General features: G+C 41.0%; 1 protein-coding gene and 1 long non-coding RNA gene across 4 annotated transcripts in view; one reads left to right on the forward strand and one right to left on the reverse strand.

Moving 5' to 3' along the window:
- The window catches only part of ITGA6 (integrin subunit alpha 6), a 32,911-nt gene extending 29,536 nt beyond the window's left edge, over positions 1-3,375 (forward strand). For all 3 annotated transcript variants that reach the window (XM_077829609.1, XM_077829610.1, XM_077829611.1), the window contains one exon: positions 3,214-3,375. In XM_077829609.1, the coding sequence (XP_077685735.1) occupies positions 3,214-3,375 (162 nt within the window). The remainder of the gene's footprint in view (positions 1-3,213) is intronic.
- LOC144271943 (uncharacterized) overlaps positions 1-23,075 on the reverse strand; it is a 42,339-nt gene that overhangs the window by 18,236 nt on the left and 1,028 nt on the right. The window lies entirely within an intron of this gene.

Below are 23,075 nucleotides of genomic sequence, written 5' to 3' on the forward strand. Positions count from 1 at the left end.
CACAATTAATGCTCTTGTGAAAGGGATGGGATGGTAAAAATTACTGTCCATCCCATTTGATTGTCTTGTGAATTGGCTTTAAAATGGTTTAATGGTTGTCACTTTTTTCCTCAACATACCAATCCATAAAATTGACTAAATACCTTGCTTCCTTGTAGTGTGGTTTCTTCAAGAGAAGTAAGAAAAATCATTATGATGCCACATATCACAAGGCTGAGATCCATACTCAGCCATCTGATAAAGAGAGGCTTACTTCTGATGCATAGTATTGATCTACTTCTGTAATTGGTAATTGATCAATATTTTTTTAACTTCTAGCTGTGGGACATGCTATGGTTGTGGTGGCTAACAATGGGAAGCTTGCTGCTGGGTTTCAAAATATCAATATCTGCTTGCTTACTCTGTTTATAATCACTTTTTTCAGTGCATGAGAAGAGACACAGGCTCTTACATATTACTTTCAATGCTTTTTGTCTGTTTCAACAAAAAATCTTAACTGCTACAGTGGAATTTTACACACTGAAATAATAACTTATCTAGCATTTGTATATTAAGTATTTTAAATTTTCAAACTTTACACATGGTAACCACAGAGAGTAAAGTTTTTTAAGATGTAAAATAAAGTTTCCCTGGTTTTGTGTTAGTGTTTCCTGATATTTGGATGTTACATGAATTGCTTTATTAACCTCTTATGCATGCTAAAAGCCTTGTGCTGCTCATGATGAAAAGGCATTTCTTTATAATTATTTTTAATTGCTGTGGAAACTGATAAAGGTTTAATCATTTTTGGTTGCTTCTTAAGAAATTCTAAAATATACTCTGCTGTGATCGGAACACATGCTTTCTTCTCCTGAAAACTGCCAAATGTTTTATACTTTTAGTAAATTTTGCTCAGAACAGGAAATCATAAATGTGGTGTGTGTATATCTAACTAAAATCTGTCAACACTGTGCACACAATGAAAGGGTAAATAATAGAGATGAGCTTAAATCAAACCTCTGAACAGCCCCAGAATTTGGAAAACTATATACCTGAATACTGGTTTCAACTTTTTCTCCTACCATTTATCATCTTTAAAAGACTCTTTTTTCAGTATTACATAATTAAAGAGCAATATTTCTTACAAGTTTGCAGTAGACCACTGAATTTAAGTATTCTGCTCAGAAAGCTTTTGTAGTAAACTCTGTCTACTCTGTGTCTGCATATCACTTCATTTCTAAGGCCCTGATCCTGAAAAGCCATTCTCATATGCTTGACCTCAGTGGGACTATTCACTGTGCAAAGTTAAGTGTGTGCATATATAACTGTGGAAGACCAGGGCCTCCATGGTCAACTGTTCATCCCAGCTTTTCTTCAGTCAATTTTTAATGGAGAACATCTCCCACTCTGACCGTACACTCTTGCACCCTTTTTACTAATCAAATGCAATGCATCCCTTGACTCAGTTTGAGTCTACAGATGAATGAACAAAATAAATTGTACCTATAATCAAATATTGGCTTAAAACAAACAACTATATTCAGAAGGTTGTTTGGTAAGTCTTAGCTTTTGAGCTCCTGAGACCCTAATATAATGCCTACTGAAGTTAGTGGGAGTTTTTCAATGGGAACTGGATTAGACCCAGGTTCAGGAAGGTACTACATGCACACACTTAACTTTAGGAATGTATTTAAATGCTTTCTTGACTAGGAATTATCACAATTTCAGATTAACTGCACCTGTATTCCTGAGGCCACTCACTTAAAGGTTCTGTGTGTGCAGCCCTTCTGACCATGGGTTACAAGGCTTCCCAGTTCCCTCTACACTTTGATATTCTGAGCGAGACTGCATAGATAGGCTAGCGTCTGCAGTTCAGTAGCACACAGCTCTTCCTAAGCCAACGCATTTATTAAGGTGAAAGCATTACAGAGAAGACAACAATAAAAAGCTCCATGTATGCTAAAAAGTTTACCAGAGGTCAAAACCCACAACTGGATTTTCCATGGTTTACAAATTCACAAGAACCCAGGCTGAGCAGTTCATGTTTGTTTATGCATTTTGGGCTTGGGATCTCATCTCCGGAACAGGTAATCCACAGAAAATGCCCATAACTTTAAAAGGCCAAGAGTTTGTATTACCAAAGGTGGGGGAATTCACATTAACCTCTCCCCCCTAGGTCCGGGGTTCTCAGACTTTTGTATTGGTGACCCCTTTCACACAGCAAGCCTCTGAGTGCAACCCCCCTTAAATATATAAAAAAGTGTTTTTAATGTATAACACCATTATAAATGCTAGAGGCAAAGCGGGGTTCGTGGGTGGATGCTGACAGCTCATGACCCCCCATGTAATAACCTCCTGACCCCCAGTTTGAGAAGCCCTGCCCTAAGCATTCCCCAGAAAATCCACTTCACAACCCAGAAGTCCATTCTTGTGTGGCACATTTTCCATATAGTCCTTTAATCTCCCAGGCCTCGCATCACATCTCATTCCTGACCCACAACAATACACAAACTTTGCATTTAATACAACTGCCTCCAAAGATACTTACTTAATTTGATAAGGATTTTTCAAGGAACTGCCATATTTATCACAGTGATGCTTTCCTGAACTGGGACTTTAATCTTGCAATGCAAAGGCCTAGTCTACAGTTACAAATTAGCTGTGTTGCTCAAGTCTGTGGAAAAACTGTTCTGTGTGACAGTTAGATTTAATTAACTACCAGTGTAGATACAGCTAAGTCAATGGAAAAATTCTTCCATCTAATTACCTACCATTCAGAGAGGTGGATTAACTACAATGGAAAAAAATCCTTGTCGCTGCAGGAAGCAACTATGCCGCAGTGCGATGGTGGCACAGCAGCAGCACTGTAGCATAGACACACCCACACTCTCATGAGCAGTCCTACAGATGTCAACAGGAATTAATGCTATAGGACTATGCATCTAAAATTAGCCTTACAAAATTAATGGAAGAAATTTGTTTTACACTCTTGAATTTGTTGGATTGTGTAGTTTGCTTTCACCTGCTGCTGATAGTTGTACTTTAAAGACTTTGTCAGAGATTCACATCTGTAGACCGCATGCATTTAAAAAAAAAAAAAACTTTTCAGTTACCTTGCCTGTCACTTCTTTGAGAGAAGCCATTTCTTTTGTACTAATGCAAGCAAAGAATTCTAGACTTTTATGCTTACAGTACTTTGATTGTGATTTAATCTTAAACTGTTCCCTTTCCCAGTGTGGATTCTTCCAGCGCTCCAGGTACGATGACAGTGTCCCCCGATACCATGCTGTAAGAATTCGGAAAGAGGAGCGACAGACCAAAGATGGGGAACATAAAGAGAATCTTGAGAAAAAACAATGGATTACAAAATGGAATGAAAATGAAAGCTACTCCTAGGGAAAATTTCCCCCCTCAATTCCCAATTCAGACAATTTTAATATTTCTTCATTAATGGAATACTGATGGACTCAGACCTACATACAATATGGAACTATATTTTTGATTGTAGATATTTTTACTTATATTGAAGCTTTTGTTTTGCACAACTAAATTTAAGATTGCTTGACTGATTTAGCTGCATTATTTAAACTTCCAGATAGTCAGAGACAAGAGGCAAACTTGCATTTATAAAATGGTGCATTGAACTGAGCATTCTATGAAATATGCACATTATGTTTTAATGATGCCACAAAAGGTCCTTTTCTGCATTCTTGGACATTAATGGATGTGCAAGGAATGCAGGATCTGGTTCCAGATATATTCTCCAAATTTCCATCACAATATACACACTGTAGCCTCGACACACTTTATGCAAATAGAATTTGGGGAATCTGTGAATATGCTATTCTTGTCATAAGACTCTGCAGCTATGGTAGTTAGGGCTTAACCTAAAGTGTCTTAAATTAAATGTGCAATAGGTCATGTTGCCATTTTTCTCACACCAAATATACACAGGTTTAAAAAAAAGGCTTGAATATTAGTTGTATGTTTTTGTATATATTTTTGTATTTATTTTTTTTTTTAGCAGCAACCGTTTGTCTTTGACTAATTAGGCCAAAGACTTAAGTGAACTTTAAAACTGGTATGGATGTTCTTAAATAGGATATGAAAGTCCAGTTAGACATGAAACTTTCACTGCATTTAAAGAGTTCCTGAAGAGTGCCAGTGCTTTTTTAAAATGCAAGTTTCAATCACTGACACATCCTTGAAATAAAAACATTCATTCCAGGGGTTTGTGGGGGCATTTTTTCTTATTTCTGTTTATGCAGCAGGATTTAGGAAAGATGTGGACAAACTGGAGAGAGTCCAGAGGGAAGCAACAAAAATGATAAAATGTTTAGAAAACCTGGCCTATGAGGAACAGGTGTACTAAAAAACCAACAGGGCATGTATTTAATTTTGAGAAAAGAAGACTGAGGGGGGAAACCTGATACTAGGTCTTCAAATACCTTAAAAGCTGTTGTAAAGATTAAATTATTCTCTGTCCTCTGAAGGCAAGACAAGGAACAATGGGCTTAATCACAGCAAGGAAGATTGAGGTTAGATATTAGAAAGTGTTTTTTTTTTCTTTCCTAATTATAAGGGTAGTTAAGCTCTGGAATAAGCTTCCAAGTGAGGCTGTGAAATCCCCTCAGTGGGGGATTTTAAGAACACCTGTCAGGCCTGGTCTAGGTTTTACTTGGTCCTGCCTCAGGGCAGAGGACTGGACTTGACTTCTCAAGGCCCCCTGCAGCCCTTCATTTCTGTGACTAATTATGTTCCTGTAACATAATGTGTGTGTTAATTGAGAATATTTTAAATTTTCTTTTGTACATCCAACATGTATAGGTTTTTCTATTTAATTTTTATACTTAATACAAAAAGTGAGGTGCTTCTGGAACAATTTTCCAGCTCTGTAAGGATTTCATGTTTAGAGAAAGGTGTGTCTACTACTGAAAATGTTATATAGCACTTGAAAGAAAACATAAGCTCCTATCTGTCCTTAACAATGGCTCTGCACTGATCCCTTTTGAGACTACTGAGTGATGTCCTAAATATAGCTAAATGTTAATTGTAAGAATAGTGCCACAATGTTGTGCTGCTCAGTAACCTAATTGTTGTAACATAACAGAGCTATTTAAAGAGTTTATTGGTTTTTTTAACTTACATTCTAAAATGTTGGTACTATTTAAATAATTCAGATTTCTTATTCCATATGAAAAATACTAATGACCAGTGTGAATTTTTTTTGCATAGGGATGAGAATTATGCAAAAACTTGTTAAAGTATTTTCTTTACAAGCTGCTAGCTTTACCTTCCCCCAGAAGTCTATTGTTTTAATGCAGACGGCTGGGGTGACTGAAGCAAGCAAGACTGGTCACCAATTATGTGGATGGGTTTGGTTTTGTACTACTATTCATTTCTTTCCTTCAGTCAGGCTTTTTGAAGCTTTGTTTCTTTCAAAATGTTATTTTAGAAGCTGCATTCTTTTGCTTCAAGGTTAACAGGTCCCATGTGTAATTTTCCTCCTTCCTCCCATCATATACTTCCAAAATTACATTGTGACCCCTGTTTTGCAACATTTGTGTGTACATAGCTGTTTACTGCATATTGTCAGTCTGTCTCCCTAATGAGAGCTACAGCAGTGTTTAAAATCCCAGCTCCTTTGCCGAGTGGCTCAAAACCCCAAGAAACTGAGCTCATCATTTGCAAAGAAATGGGAATTTTGAGACTGTTGCAGCCCTAGTTAAAACAAAACATATGGTTAGGTATGTGGCACCCTCTTTATAAAAAGAGCAAAATAAAAAATGTCTTGGCAGTGTTAAATTGAAAATTAATATCTCAAGTCATGGCACTGGTATACTATCCTCTCAAACACAACTAATAATGCTAAATCATTCCAGGATTAGAAATTACCTGTGGATATTTGTATAAAAGTGTGAAATATTTTTTTAATTAAAATACATATTGCCTTGATATTACTGGTATATTTCTTACAGGACAAGTTTCTTGTATCAGACTGAATTGTTGAATTATGTAACATAAAATAAGCATTAGCAACTGAGTTTCTGTAAGTGGTGCTTAGATTTCACAGCTCACCAATTTGTTATAACTAAAGCCAGCCTGCTCTATATGTAATTTTCAGCATGAATTAAAGCAAGAAATATACATGATGATGAACCATTTAATTTGTTACTAGTCTACTTAAAAATCACTGGGTTATATATAAAAGGGGAAGGATTTACATGCTACATTTAGGTGTTAATGCCAAATCCTACTGGCCTCACCCCTGCAGGTAGTCTGATGCAGAGGCCTTGTTTACATGAGACAGTTGCACTTTGACTTTCTGCAGCCCAGTATCACTCTCAGTTCTGTGGCACATGGGCTGTCACAGCAGTTTGCAGAGGTGGATAGTCCTTGCCTCCTTGCACAGCTGCTGCCTCCACTGGAGCAGTCAGTGGCAGTTCGCTTTGCTCCCAACCATATCTTTGCTAACTAAGATTTTTTTAGGGCAGTAACTGAGCACCTTTTAATATTCTCCTCCTCCTCCCCATGCAACCTATGCAGTGTAGAGGTAAGTCAATTTACTTGCCAATTCTGTAGCACAGAATTCCTCTAATTTAAAGGGTTTTGCACAGATCATGACTTCCTGTAGTTGCAAGAGACTACAGCTGGGCTTTCTATAGGAACCCTCTCAGTAGAAACAATAGGTTTCGCTTTTTCTTAGAAATCCAGTACTAGTCTTTATCATAAGATAGCTACGGGCGTACACAGATACAAATTCCTTTTTATGAACAACACTCCAAAGATAAATCATTACAGCACAGCAGTTAATGCACCCTATCTAGGCTAATATCACTAACTAGATATTTTCCTTTAAAATAAATGTAACAAAGTACATATATTTATAAAACCTTACAAAATAAATACAGGGATAGGGATGGGGACTTCTGACAATTGGAGATTTTCTGCTTTCACATAGGCTCACCCTGGGTATTATACTGACGATTAGACATTTAGTTGTACTACATAATCGGTTGTTTCAGCATCCTCATTACTGAGCACATACAACTTCAAGAAAGAAAAAACAACCACCCACCATAGCTACTGTAGCCATTAGGCTCATACAGTGTCTTTGGTTCAATGATGTAATGCAGTGGTCCCCAACCTTTCTTGTGGGAATAGCACATTGCTATTCCCAGGAGACTGTGGTGGGCGCCAGACACCTCGCCGCCGAGAAATGGTATTTCGGTGGAAGTGTGTTCTGCGGGTGCACAAAAATGCCCCAGTGGGCGCCATGGCGCCCATGGGCACTGCATTAGGGACCCTTGATGTAATACAACTCAAAGACATTTGGCCTCCAGTCTGCAATTCCTCTTTTAGGGGACCCATTGCTTTCTGTACAAAAATTGTATTGGGATCCAACCCCCAGGTTGAGCCCGGCAGCCCTATTTGACTGGTGCTCAGACTGACTGACACTTTTGTACCCCTGACAGCACTCACTACTGAGTGGCCAGCAGCTTCTAACTAAGGGGGGAATGTATATACATGCAAGAATGTTTGCCTTTAATGAAGCCTTTGCCAGTACCAAAACAGCTACTGAGCAAGGTTAACTTCCGGCACTCCCTATAGTGTGCTGAAATAGCAACTACTTCTTTAGTCACTTATGGCCAGGGGTAGTCAACAGGCAGACCACAGGCCAAATCCAGACTGCCAGATGCTTTTGAACAGATCCCAACAACTTTTTTTTCCTTTTAATTATTTTCTCTGGCGTCTGGACCTTGACAAAAAATAACTGACTACTCCTGCTCAAGGCTCTGTACAGCCACGTTACCAGTGAATGTTTGTCTATCACCTCAAGAACAAGTAGAAACAGAAGCTGTGATTAAAGCCATAGGTGTTTCTTGCTGAACACCATGAAAGAAGAAAAAGAAAAGGGGGGTACACCAGCTTCAGGTAAATTGGTAATGAGATGACTAAAACTGTATGGCAGAGCACAGAAGTAGCACTCTAGATCCAAGGCAGCTTTCGCAGGCTCTTCAAAAGGCAAGTGATGTCCTCCATCCTTGCAATCAGCTGACCCTGGCACAGCCAGGTCTTGGGGCTAAGTTGGAAAGGTGTTTTGAAATATTCTCCAGAGTGATGCAATTCCAATGCAGAATGTCCAATAGTGGACTTTAAGCATCTCTTGAAGAGAGTCCAAGGATGAGGACTCCATGTTGGTCCCCAGGCAGGGTCCTCTACAAGACAGGAAAAAAAGCCAAAAGAGCCAGGTGGGAGTGGAAGAGATACAAAAAGGCTAAGAGAGAGTCATCCTTGAACACAGTCTCCACCTCTTCTGCTGAGGAAGGAGACAGTTCTGATCCAGACCTTAAAAGGACAAAGGTGGGGAGGGGTGAAGAACAGGAAAGGTTTTTGCCGCCAACTCATTTGTTACATTGTGCAAGAATATGGCATCCACTATTAAAATTCAGCCTGATAAGGTGGTATTAGATGACAAATGTTTGCCTTGGACAGCAGTCACCTGTGCCTTCCCTTCAAACAGGTAATCAGGTAAGTGAGAATGCCCTGACAAGGGAAAATAGGTACTGACACACACACACTTAAGAAGGTTCTTTGATTTTCCTGCAGGAGACTAGCATCAGTTTGACACCAAATCCAGTTGGTCATGGGAGTGTGTGGACAGACTGTACTTGACACTGGCCTCTCCACACCTGCTGCCAGAGGTTCTGAGTGTTGGCTGGGTTGCCTGCTGCATCTTTGAGTCCATCTGGAGGGAACCACTTCCCAATCCTGTCAACATACATGCCCTGATACAGGTATAGAACAAGTGATTCTACCAGCATCTTCCTTCCTCAGCACATTGGAGGACCACAAGAGAATCATCCTTGGCAGGTACATGACCACCCTGGAGATGCAGGATCAGATTGGGAAAGAGGTGCCAGCCTGCTACAGCGAGATTGTCAACTATCACTCCCTGGTGGACACCTGCTATGACCAGCAACCTAATGATATGGGCTCCTTCACCATTGTTAGTGGTATGACTAAGCCTTCTCCAACATATCCTGATCCAAGATCCTGTGGGCTCACTTCTCCAATATCTAGGTTCCTCCCTAGGGTTAAGGTCTCAAACCATGGTTAGGGCTGGGGCCAGTACATGGCTCCAGGCTAGGGTTTAGGGCCAGAACTCCAGGAAAAGGTTAGGGTTGGTGATGGTGGGTGGCTCCTAGAGCCAGATTAGGATTTGGGGTGGAAAGCGACTCTGACCTAGTGTTACAGCTCCGATTCATAAGGGACTCTGGGATGAGGATGGTCAGGTTCCTCAGGACAGGATTAGGGTTGGGGCTGGTAAGAGGCCCCAGGCTAGGCCTACAGTGGGGGAGATTGTGGCCCTGAGCTATTGTTACCATTAGTGCCAGTAGCCAGCCCTGAGTTATAGTTCAGGTAAGGCTATGGCTGTGCACTTAGGGCTAGGCTTATGGTTTAGGGCTGGTAGGCAGCTACAGGTTAGGGATTGAAACTGGTAGCAGATTATAGGGGGACCTCACCTAGGATTAGTGACAGTAGGTTGCCCCAAGCTAGGGTTATGGTTTGGTCTGGAAGGGGCTCTGGCCTAGGATTAGAGATAGGGGAATAGGATAGTGTTAAGGATGGGGATGGAATGCATCCCCAGACAAAGGTTCACTTAGGGCCAGCAGGTGATCACGTTAAGGTTAGCTGGTGGCCCTAGGTTAGAGTTAATTTTGGTCTTGGTAGGAGGCCATGGGCTACAGTTGAGATTAGCTGATGGGAGACGTAACAGTATACTTATGTATATGGGTAATGTCTAGGAATTTAAACAATGGTACTTTCAGGAAGTGAGAGAGGTCTATATATGTGGAGAAAGAAAAAGCATGAATGTTGCCTTGTTTTTTCTCTTCCTTGAGCAGTAAGAACATGGTGTCAGAACAGAAGTGAGCCCTGCAGATACATGAAATAAAAAACTAAGAATATTACAAATCAACCAAAGAAAGGTCATCTTACGAGATCCTGTCCCCAAGAAAATGGAGCACATGGCGGCCCGTGTCCAACAGCATCTGCATATGTCAGCAACAGCTGAAGAAGTTAAGTAAAAATCTTAGCTGTCCTCCCAAAGATTCTAACCCGCCCCCCCCAGTGTTATATATTATAGTTATCTCTTCAGATAATAAAATCTGGAGAATCAGATGCAAAATAGTTGACTCATGCAATTATTACTCCTGGGGGAATTATGCACTACTGTGCATGCACATAATTAATGAGATGCACATATTTTTAATTTTTTGCACAGAAAAAAGCTTCTGCCAAATGTTGCTGCAGTCTGCCTTTTGCCACCAGAGGGCACCCTGGCGATAGAACACCTTAGTAGCTCCCAGCCAGCTAGCTAAGAGAAAGAGCCTGCCTTCTTCCCAGCACCTGTCAGGTGAGGTCAGGAGCTATGGGGAGACAGTGTGGGGTGCTGGGGGTGGGGGTCAGCTCATAAGGGCTAGTGTGGAGAGGACAGAGTGGGGCAGGGGCTGAATGGGAGTGGAGGCACTGGGGGGAGGGAGGTGCAGGGCCACGTAATGGTGGAGGGGGTGCAGAGCTACATAGGGACAGGAGAGTGGCTGGGTGGGGGCACAGAAATGGATGGGCAAGGGAGTGCAGAACCACGTTGGGATAGGGAGGATGCCTGAGTGGGGGTGGAGGGACATGGGCAGATGTAGGGTCAACCAGGGTCTGCATGAGGGAAGCTCCCAAACAATTCCCCCCCCCCAAAAAAAAAACAAAACAAAACCCTTGTTCCATACTTTTCCTCCAACAACCCTCCAAGGCTCCTTCTCAGCAATTTACTTCCCTCTTCCTCTGCTCTTCCGTTACCCCTGACTCCCCCAAGAAGCCTTTGCACTGTTTCTGAGGAGTGCAGGCAATACAGTTCTGTAGTGTAGTTTAAATGAATTATTACTCAAAGTTCTGTATTAATATGCCTAGTAAGGAATCTATTTGTCAAAAAACATTTCCTGAATCTTTGTCCGTAACAATACAGAGAACAAAATACTTGAAGGTATTTTGAAATAAATGATCAAAAATAATTGAAACTGGTGTGATTATAATGTGTCAGTTTGACAAATAAAATATGCAGAATTTTAAAATGTGTGCAGCTTTTAAAAGATTAACTAATTTGTGATATATTAGCAAGAGGAATGAAAGAGGTGGGAGCTCAAATGAGAATGCTAGAAGAGTCCACACTACTCTACCAAGAGCTACACATATGGGCAAAACTCATGAACAAACTCACATCTAAATGCAGAGAATAAGTGGAACAGATACAGGCATGCACTATGTAACGAAGAAAAAAATACACCAAAACTCATGCAAGACCAAAATGCACAAAGCAGAAGAGATAGAAAAAATTCAAAGGAAGACCTGTGGGTACAGTAGAGAAAAGCTATGGAAAATGCCCCACGTGTGGGGTCATAAGTAATAATTTGGCAAGAGAAATTATACTAAAGCTTGCAGACAACAAAAAAACAAAAAATCCACCATATTGAGGAAGTAAACAGTCACTCAGAGGATGAGATTTTGTATGTATATGATACTTGTGCAGTGCCAAACAACAAAAATTAATGGTTTGTAAAGCTCAGACTAGCACCAGTTGCAAAGAAACGCAACACACACACACCCAGAAATTGAATGCTAGATAAACAGTGGACGTTACATCTGGAAATAGGTAAACCAATTCAGCCAGTAGAGAATCTAGGATGGGAAACCATTTCAGTAGAAAGTGACTATAAACCTCTAGAGAACATTTTTTAAGAGCCACTGCTTAGTGGATCCAAAATGCCTGTAGCACATGCTGCTGAAATTACAATGCTACAACTCGTGAGCACACTACGAGAAAGGAACTGAGATGTATATAACTGACTTCTTACCCAGAGCAGCCCTGCAGCATGAAAATATGACAATGGAACAAGAATAGAAAATCTTCAACCTGACAGAAATACAGAAAACTCAAAGATATAGAAAGCATCAATCCAGATGGCTATGCGCCAGTTTCAAGACAGGGGTTGGAAAGAAGCAGAGAACAACTTTCTGGCCTTAGAAGTTATGAGACCATAAAGTACAAAGATTTACAAGTGCCCACATCCTCCATTCTGTCAGGATGGGCAGACACCAGGTTAGAAACTCCACCTGCCTCTCAGGTTTACTAGAGCTATTGAGATGAGCATACATGATACCATCATATATACAGACAATAAAATCATAGTACTCAGGATTATGGAGAACAGAAACTCTCTCAAGAATACATTGGCGCTATTCTGGAATAGAACCCTGTATCCAGAATACATATGGGGGAAATGCAGACCAAGCAGCATAAAGGGACAATGAAAATACACAGCTTCCCCAATAGACTTGTGTATTTTCTTGTTCCTGGTAAACCGTCAGAGGCAAAATGCACTCTTCTGGATTCATGACACAAGCTTATGCGCATGTCTATGCTGGCGGCATTACCTGCATCTCTGGCCCAAACCATCCAGAACTTCAATTCTCTCACTGCCCTGGTCAGTTACCTATTTAACTCAGTCTGCTCACCCATCTGGTCTGTGTGTCAAGTTGTAATCACACTGTTTTCACATGTTCTGCACTCGCTGGCTAGCAATCACTGAAAGTTAATGTTCAGGACTTTGGTCTTCTAGTCTATCGCCAAGGTAACTCCATTCATATACTGATAATTCTCAATAGTTCATTCATATCAACACAGACTTGCCTACTCTCTATGTGACTCGTACCTAGCCCCAGGAAACAAGTTAACCCCTTCAATCCCAGTAGGTAGCTATATCCTATTGAGTGGGGAAACAGAGTTACACATCTGTTATAAACATACTGAATTTTCCCACATTCTTGATGCTACCACCTCATTACAGAATACTACTTAGACTTCTGAGAACTAAGTGAACTGTCAAACCTGACACAAAGACCACTATGGACAAAGCTGTGACACTGCACCCCATATTCTTCATAGTGATAGGATTATGATATCTTGCATAAAATACATTATAATTATGTCATGTGAGATGTCACTGAAAAGGTTATGATTATGATTATCCTATTTGTATTCATGTATCATTTTTGTATCTGAACTTATGAACATTAACTATGTCTCTATTTCAAATGCCTCGGGAATGCCTACTAGACAAGGTGCTTTCATTCTAGATAGTGGGTGTGGAAGGGCCTATTCAGGGCAATGAGCCATTAGGAAAAAACAATAGGCCTTAGGAGGAGCTTATTTCCCATCTGGGGAGCCTTCCTGAGAATGCTACAAACAGCCTCTGAGTAATGGCTGCTATGACTTTATGAAGGCATGTGACGTGACCACATGTCTCTAGATTCCATCTTGGGAGGTCAGTGTTTTTCCACAGACCGGTTTGGGAACCAAGCTTTGAAACACAAGGTTCTCGCCATGTGCAAAAGCTATACCAGGTGGGGACTGACATCTGGTGTCCTTCGCTCCCCACACAGGACTCCTGAAAACATCTGAGGAATAAAGACTGAACTGGGGAAAGTGCTGGACCCAGGCTAAAGGGATTGGAAAACCTGGAGATTCTAAACTGAAAGCAAGGGCAGCTTGCCCCTTAAGAATCTGCAGCCTGCTTGTATCATCTCTTAGGGTGCGAATCTGCTACTCATACCCAAATCTATTTAGTATATTAAGTTTAGTTTGCGTTTTTTGTCAATTTGCTAGGTAATCTGCTTTGATCTATTTGCTATCACTTAAAAAAAATCTTTTGTAGTTAATAAACTTGCTTTTACTTTATCTAAACTAGTGTGTGGGAATCATAACTTGGGGGCAAAAGGCTGTTGCATATTCCTCTCCACATTGACATAGGGGGCAAATTTTATGAGCTTACATTGTACATTTCCCTGTGCAGTGCAAGACAGTAGAATTTTGGGTTTATACTCCAGAGGGGGTGTGTGCCTGAGGAGCTGATAGTTGCCCTAACAGTAGCATTCCCATGCAGGGCCTGGTCAAAGAGCCCACATGTAACTGCGGCTGGGTTTGTCCCTACCTGTATGTATGCTGGTGAAGATGCAGGCTGGAGACAGCTTTGTAACTTGTCACAGCAGTACAGTGTAAAAGGGAGCCCGGCTGGTGGGTCAGGGGGGCTCAGTGATACCCCAGTTCCAGGTGGCACCCCAGGGGAACCCATCACAAAAGCAATGAAACATTTCAGCAGTTCTGCTATCCCAAACTGTATAGTATCAAACAACAGACTTCATTTACTAGCAGTGAGTTTGTGTGATTTACCCACATCATATCACATGATACCAAAACCATCAAATGCGAAGTTAGAAGCAGTTAGAATTGCTAATATTATTAAAGAAAGCTGCAAAAAGCAAAGGAAATAGTAGCTACTTTATGTCCCAATGCTGCAGCTATCCCAGGAATTAGAAAGCCGCAGTAAATGCAGTGATTGAGGACTCAGATTTCCAACGAAACGGGGATATCTGCAGTATGACTTTATCCAATCTAAAGACTCAATATACATACACTGCAGAAGGTTGCCAGCCATTCTACCACTAGATTTGCAACTACACCATTAGACCAATGACCAATTTTATTCCAGCTAGACTGTGGAGCCAGTTGCAATGTAATCCCCAGCAACACTGGCATGAAGCAATATTAGACTGGAGAAATGGAATCAAGTAATTGTGATGTACAATAAAAGTGTTCTGAGGCTAGTGGGCAAACACAGGTTGTCAATGAGTATCCCATGAAACAAAAGATGTTAACCTTGGAGTTTACAGGAGTACCACTCACTGCTAGGGTGCAGGGCAGTGCATGCCATGGATATGATCACAATACATGACAGTATTCTCAGTGAGAGAGAGTAGGGATAACAGTCACAGTGACTGTGTCCAGCATTCTAACAGACTATAAGGACAAATTTCTTTTAGCGACCTATAGAGCAAGCGGCAGACTCCCCATGTGCAGCCAATGAGACTACTGAAACACGGAGTTCCATTAGCCTTCATGGAACCACTGAAGAAGGGACTGACAAGCCTGAAAAAACAGGCATTGTTACACTTGTTTTAACTAACACAGACTTCAGCATCCTAGTAATAGTGAGAAAACCTGCAGGTAAACTGAAGATCTGTAATGATCCAAAAACCACTCAGAGCATTGAAAAGAAGTCACTAGCCACTATGAACGACTGAGGACACACTACATGATTTATCAAGGGAAAGTATTCATTCTTTGTGATATCAATAATGGATTTTGGCATATTGATCTAGATGAGTCATCCAGTCACTGGATAACCTCTGCCTCAACTTTTAGCAGGTACCACTGGGTGCAAATGGGCATTGGCTGGGCCCTAGAGGTGTTTCAGTGCAAACTGAGCCAGGCACTAGAGGGACACCCCAGGCATCAACATTGTAGCTGATGACATTCTTATTGTAGGAGAAGACGACGTCAAGGAAGAGACAATCTAGGACAATGACACCATGCTGTGACAACTCCTAACCAGGTGCCAGGAGTAGAATATTAAGCTGAAGAGAACTGAGGTTGACTTCTGAGAGACTCTAGCCAGATCCTGAGAGCCATTACGGAAATGTCCAGATTAAAGAATGTGAAAAGAGTCTAGCAAGTAATAGGGATGGCCAACAATCTTTCCGGATTCTGTGCCCCCTAACAGAAGCGGTGAACCCTTGAGACAGTTAACACAGTGATCCAGCATGGGAATGGTCAGACCCAAGAACAGGCATTTGAAAACGACAAACCATAAGCAAAGCATCAGACCTAAAATACTACAGATCTGTGCAGCAGCTAGAGTTACAAAGTGATGCCTCAGAGAGGCCTAGGAGCAACACTGATGCAAAGCCAGCAGTATTACCTGTCAGCTCTGTGTTCTTGGGGAACTAGGGCGCAGTACCCAGAGTGTCTGACTCACGAAATCCCGCCCCCCCCCCCCCCCTTGAGCCAAAACCAATCAGAAGAAACACTTAAAAAAAGCAATGAAAAGGCAGTGGGAGACACACCTAAACTCCTGGGGACAAGGGTGACAGGATTAAGGAAACTCCCCTAGCTTCATTTGCATCAAAGATGGGACAGGGAGGCATCTCTATTAGCATACAGAATGGAGAACAGAGATTCCAAGGCAAGAACCACATGGAACTCTAGGACCAGAAAAACAGGGAAACACTGCATGATGGGGGATCTCTGCTCCAGATGTTAATGAACCCACGCCTGCACGCACCCAATTCTAGTAATAAATCCTTTATTGGTCTCCAAAATAGCGAAGGTCCCTAATTGCATTGTGAGCTCCCTCCAAGGAACACCGCCCATAGCTAGGAATGATCAGTTCCGATTGTCTAGCCTGAACAAAACAACTTTGGTATACTCCCTTGAGCCACAAGTTTACCTATAAACAAATCTAGTGATCTCCCTTGAACCATTGTTCTTTCCCTACAAAAATCCCTATCCATGCTCAAGTGAGTGTTCTGATGCCTGGATCCAAAATCTGCATCACTTCTATTGGGACAGTCATCTTCTCCTAACTGATCGTGGTGAGGGCTCTGCCTGTCTCCAGCACTCTGGAACAGCAGCTACCACCATCACCTGGGACCCCCCATTGATTCAAGTTATATGGAGTGGTGAGAACGCATCTGTCTCTAGGTATAGCCTTCTGACCCTGACTGGTGTGATCAGTTATAGTTTTCCAAACCTGACTTTTATAATCAAATTTAAGTTAGATTTAATATTATAACTGTTTTGTTTGTTTGGCTCCCCTTGTATGGTTATTACGAGGCAATAAATAACTTTCATGGTTAAGCTGGTTGCTTCTCCCGTCTGGGGGTATTTTTTTGGCTTCCCCATTCGCTCTGCAACAACGCTCCTTGTACCTAAGCTAAAGATCCCTGCAGCGCCCAAAAATCCTGTGGGGTTTGCTCATCAAGTGAGTTATAACCAGAACAACTATAACGTGAAAGTGGGGATAGGGACATGGGACATATAAGGGTGGCACCTTGGAAATGCTGCTCCACCCAGTCTGCCGAGTCCAGGGGCATATAAAGGTAGCAGACTGAAAGTGCTGCTTGACTGAGCCTGCTCAGGCTTGCTCTATTCCAGTGTGGTGCCCAAGGCATATGAGGGTAACAGCTTGGAGGTGCTGTTTGACCCAGCCTACTAAGACCAGGGACATATAAGGGGTCAGCTTAGGAGGGCTGATTAACCCGGTGCTCTCAGACGTGCTTTGTTAATGTGTGTGTTGTAAAACTAGCTTAAATATTTAGATGAGTTGATGTACCCCTTGGAAGACCTCTGTGTACTTGCAGGGGTACATGTATCCACTGGACTAGATGATCATGATGGTCCCTTCTGGTCTTAAAGTCTAGAATAATGATGCTATATTGTTTAATAAATTAATACTACATTATTTCTGTGCCAAATTAAAGACTGATATCTTAAGGTACAGGGGAAGTTTCTTATTTGGTATTACATAGAATTTTAAGGCCAGAAGGAAACATAATGATAGTGTCGTCTGACATCTTGCACAACACAAGCCAAAACATTTTATAAGGCTATTTATTCAGTCCTCAAATTATTCTCTAGGCTCTTCTCTGAATACTCTCCAATGTTACAACAGCCTTTTTGAAGTGTGGATGGGACATAATAATGCAATAGTGTTCTCACCAATATTGTACACTGAGGTAATATCCTGTGTACTTATCCATTTCTGGGTGAAGGTGTCAGAAAAATATTTGTTTTAAGATTGTCACTTAAGATGACTGATTACCTTCATTGTTATTCCTGTTTTTCCTTGTTCTGTATTTAATCGTGGCAATACTATTTCCCTCCAGGTACTTTCTTAACCAATCATTTTTTGCTAACTCGACTGGTTATCTTAACTGAAGAATTTCTGGGTCACATAGTTAATTGTTACCTTGGGGACTCTTGCCACATTATCTTGTTTTCTATCTTTTTTTTTGGGGGGGGGGGAAGGGAAGAGGGGAAAGGAAAGACACAGAACATATGGCAAGGGAGAGATTGGGGGGAGTTTCAGCGAGTCCATGAAATACACGGGGATTGGAGGGTGGCACACAGGGAGCTTGTATGGGTGGAATGAAAGAAGGCAAGCTCGGCAGAGAGAGTGACTGGCCAAAAGAGCTAATGTGAGCCTTGCATGCACAGAAAGGGAAATCTCAAGTAGGAGCAGAAAGGTTATTTTACTTCAATTTGGTACCAGTGTGACCTCTGCCAAAATACCGTGTTCAGTTCTTTTGTCCACAATTCAAGGATGTTAATAAAATGGAGAAAATTCAGAGAAAAGCCACACAAATGATTAAATATGCCTTATAATGAGACTCAAGAAACTCAAGCTATTTAGCTTAGCTAAGAGAAAGTTAAAGGGGTGACTTGACAACAGTTCATAGGTACCTACATGGGGAACAAATATTTGATAATGGGCTCTTCAATTTAGCAAAAGATATAACCAGATACAATGGCTGGAAGCTAGAAAAATTCAGACTGGAAATAAGATGCACATTTTTAACAGAGAGGGTAACTAGCCACTGGAACAATTTACCAAAGGTTGTGGTGGTTTTCCATTACTGGCAATTTTAAAATCAAGATTGAAATAGAACAGGGGTGGTCAAACTACGACCCACAGGCCAAATCTGGCCTGCCAGCTGTTTTAATCCGACCCCTGAGCTCCCGCTGGGGAGCTGGGACTGGGGCTTGCCCCTCTCCGGCACTCCAGCTGGGGAACAGGGTCGGGGCTGCTCCACATGGCTCCTGGAAGTAGTGGCATGGCCCTCCTCCAGCTCCTGTGCATAGGGGCAGCCAGGGGGCCCTGCTCTGCACACTGACCCTGCAGCTCCCATTGGCTGCGGTTCCCAGCCAATGGGAGCCACAGGGGCAGTGCCTGTAGGTGGGGCAACGTGCAGAGCTGCCTGGCTGCACCTCCACGTAGGTGCCGTAGGAGGGCTATATAGCTGCTCTTAGGAGCTGCCTGAGGTAAGCACTGTCTGAAGCCTGCACCCCTGAGCCTCTCCCAGCGCCTCAACCCCATGCCCCAGCCCTGATTCCCCTCCTGCCCTCTGACCCCGTTGATCCCAGCCCCAACACCCTCCTGCGCTTCAAACCCCTCATCCCCATCCCCACCCCAGAACCCACATCCCAAACCCCTCATCCCCAGCCCTGATCCCCATCCCGCCCTCCAAACCTCTGGGTCCCAACCCGGAGCACCCTCCAACACCCAGGGCGGATAAAAATCAATGATTTAAAAAAAAATTTGAATTTTTTATTTAAATAGGTTTTTTCTTCAAAAAGCATTTTATAAAAAAAATCCGATCTAAAGATAAAGACACATTATAGCTTAAAGATATCTCATCATGGAATAGGGATTATAAATTCTAATTCTATAGTATAAGACAATATATTCATGTAATCTTTAAGAAAAGTTTTGTAAATGAGTTCCAATAGTTCATGGATTAGGGACCCAATCGTATGGGGTTCCCAGGGGCTTCTGTATAGAAAATTTACCTAAATAATCTATCTACCCAATGGGACTCAGTGCTCAGTCTAGAAGAGACCATCAGAGATGCTTAGTTTTGCAGGTTTCAAACTGTGGATTTGGGTTTCCAGAGATAACATGCTTGTTAACAGCAAAAATGTTCTTAAATAAATAGATAGAGGTGAGAAATAACAGACCTCAACCCTATTGTCCCTCTGCAAATTTGTGTAGACCCTTACCTCTCTCTAAAAGTGCAAAGTTTCAAAAAGTTCAATGAATAGAAGATTGTTGGGGGCAGAATAGATCTGGACAAGGAGAAGAAGTCTGGAGATAAATGTGAGAAGGGAGGGACAGGCAGTAGAAACAAAAGTGAAACTGTTTGAGCAGCATATTCCAGAAGTCTTGAGGTTTTTCTGAGTGTAGCCTTCATTGATTTGAGATCTACCATACCATTCTCTCACTAGAAGGGAAAACCTATAATGGCAGCAGGCCATAAGAGACCCAGTTTGGGAATATTTTAATGAAGTTCCTCTACCTGTGGGTAAGACAGGCATACGTGCTAAATGCAAACAGTGAAACAAAAATGCAAGGCCTGGTTGCCCAAATGAAACATCATGAGAAGTGTTCCTTCTCAGGAGGAAGCTGCGTTGAAGATGATGAAAGGAACATGTCTGAACATGCAGGATCTTCAGGTTGGTAAACTTTTTTATTTCATACTTGTTTCTTAAGGACTGCCTGTCTTCCTTCTGGACTATTCTTGAATTCTCATGTTTGAGCAAAACACATAGTACCATAGAGTAACAATCATCACTTTAGATGCAGTTGTGATAAAAAATAAATAGCTGAAATAGGCAGATCTTCCTTTTACAATTTCACCTTTAAAGTAGTACTGAGTGCCAGTGAATGCAATGAGTAATACTAAATGAGCAGTATAGTTATCACCAAATAACTGCATTGACTTATTTTGTCTAGGAGAATCTATTCTCAACATATAGGATTCTGAAGACTCCACTTTCAAGATCCCCATCATTTTCAATAGTTTCAGAGTTATCTGCTAATGATAGTGTTTCAGTTGCATCATGTATGTCACATACCCACAGTACATCACCTGTAGTAAAAAGAAAAAAAACAACTTTATCCAGAAACAACCGTAGATAAGTTTGTGATAAGAACCAGCAGATTACAAAAAGAGGTAATTGATGAAAAAATTGCCTAGTTTGTTTATGCAACAAACTCTCCTTTCAATGTGATGGAGAAGCCACACTTCATTAACATGGTTCAGTCATTAAGATCAGGATATAGTTCACCCAACAGAGCAGATGTTGCAGGCAAATTGCTGGATAAAGAGAAATTGAGCAGTGTGCAAAAGGTTTAGAGGGTGAAATTGTTAACCTGAGTCTTGATGGGTGGAGCAATGTCCACAATGATCCTGTTTTCGTGCTTGTGTGACAACAGAAGGGAGTGTCTTCCTTACAGAAACAATTGATACATCAAGAAATGCACACACAGCAGATTACTTACAAGAAGTAGGAGTAAAAGCTGTGAAAAAAAATGCAAAAAGCTGTGAAAAAAAAAAGTACACAGCTTGGTCACAGACAATGCCGCAAATGTATCCAAGATGAGGAGAAATTCAGAAGAGAGTCCCATGCTAATAACATACAGTTACAGTGTTCATTTGATGCATCTCCTAGCCAAACACTTTAGTGTTCCAGAAATAAAGGCTAATGTTGTTGAAATTGCAAAATACTTCCATAACCACCACTTTGCAGCAGCTTCTCCGAAAAATGTGGGAGGAACCAAGCTAACTCTCCCACAAGACATGCAATGGAACTCAGTATTGGACTGTTTTGAGCACTATATCAAGAACTGGCCTAATCTGATGAGAGTTTGTGAACAAAATTGTGAAAAAATAGATGGCACTGTCACAGCCAAAGTTCTCAACATTGGGCTTCAGAGAAACGTTGAATGCATGCTGAGAATCCTGAAGCCTATTTCTGTGGCCTTGAATGAAATGTAGCTGTTTTATTGCTGACACTGTTGAAATTTGGAAGGAACTGAGTGAAATCTTAAAAAGAGAAATATGCAATGACAGAGTTAAATTATGAGCATTAAACAAACAAATGGGACAAGCACTATCTCCAGCTCATTTTCTTGCAAATATTCTCAGTACTCAGTACCAGGATCAAACCTTAACTGCTGCAGAGGAGTTGGCTATGACATGGACATAGCTAAGGGTGAACCATTCAAGAAATATACGTTTGCTGATGATGTTTTAAAGAAAGTCACACCAGTGAACTGGTGGAATCACTTAAGCACTAGGATTCAGAGACTGTTGAAGTGATAATCTCACTTTAACAGCAGTAGCTTCTTCTGCCAGGGTAGAAAGAATATTTTCTTCCTTTGGACTAATTCACTGCAAATTGAGAAATCATTTGGGACCTGAAAAAGCAGGAAAGATTGTTCATAATATAGAAAAGAAAAACAGGAAAATGAAGATGAAGATGACCGAGTTAGCTGCAGAAGCCAATATTTTAAGTTTCTTGTGTTGACCTGGCTGATATAGTCTATTTAATTTTTGTTTTTTTCACATATTTCATTTAACTATTTTAGTTAAACAATTTTAACAAAAACAAACCTGATTTTAAAAAACTTGAATGTTTAACTAAATTCAAAAATTCATATGCTTGTTTTGTTATATTATACGTTTGCTGTTGAAGAAAAAAATCCAGAATATTGTTGTTTTAGTTAAATAAAACAATTTAAATGTGTATCTGGCATTGTTCTCCTCCTAATACAGCATGGCAAGAAAGTCCTCCAAATATTAATGATTAACCTGTTGAATTGGAGATACTTATAAAGGTGAACTATCTTCTTCAATTACTTTTGGTAAATGAAATAACCGAACATTCATTCATTTTCTGATACAGCTGTAAAACTAATCTGAAAAGTTTTCAAAGTAAATCACTTAAAAATGCATAGTGTGTACCTTCTAAAAATGAAACCTACATCTATCTCTGAGTTGTGAAGAATATGTATTAAGGTTATGACAACCAACAAGAATACACTTTTATGTAGAAATCCATTATTAAATCAAGTCTTCTTGACTAGTGATTTAAATCAAATCCACCCTGCCTACACCCCAAACTCCTCATCCTCAGCCCCACCCCAGAGCCTGCACCCCCTCCTGCACACCAACCCCAATCTGGTGAGCATTTATGGTCCATCATACAATTTCTATTCCCAGATGTGGCCCTCGGGCCAAAAAGTTTGCCCACCCCTGAAATAGGGGATATCTTTTAGAAAAGCAGCCAAACAGGAATTATTTCAGGGAAGTGCTATGGCCTGTGTTATATGGAAGTCAGACTAGATGATCATAGTGATCCCTTCTAGCCTTTGAATCTATAGGGGGAAAAAAAGCTACTAAACATGTAATTCCCTATTATATTAGGGACACAAAGACACCCTGCTAACCAAAGTGAGTGTAAATTATGACATCACAACAAACAAATGAAAGTTGTGCTATTAAGAAAGGAAGATTTGTAGTCACTGTTAATGCTTGTGTAGAATCCTGGCTCCATTGAAGTCAATAGGAATTTTGTTATT

Source organism: Eretmochelys imbricata, chromosome 11 (assembly GCF_965152235.1).
Source record: "Eretmochelys imbricata isolate rEreImb1 chromosome 11, rEreImb1.hap1, whole genome shotgun sequence".
NCBI lineage: Eukaryota > Metazoa > Chordata > Testudines > Cheloniidae > Eretmochelys > Eretmochelys imbricata.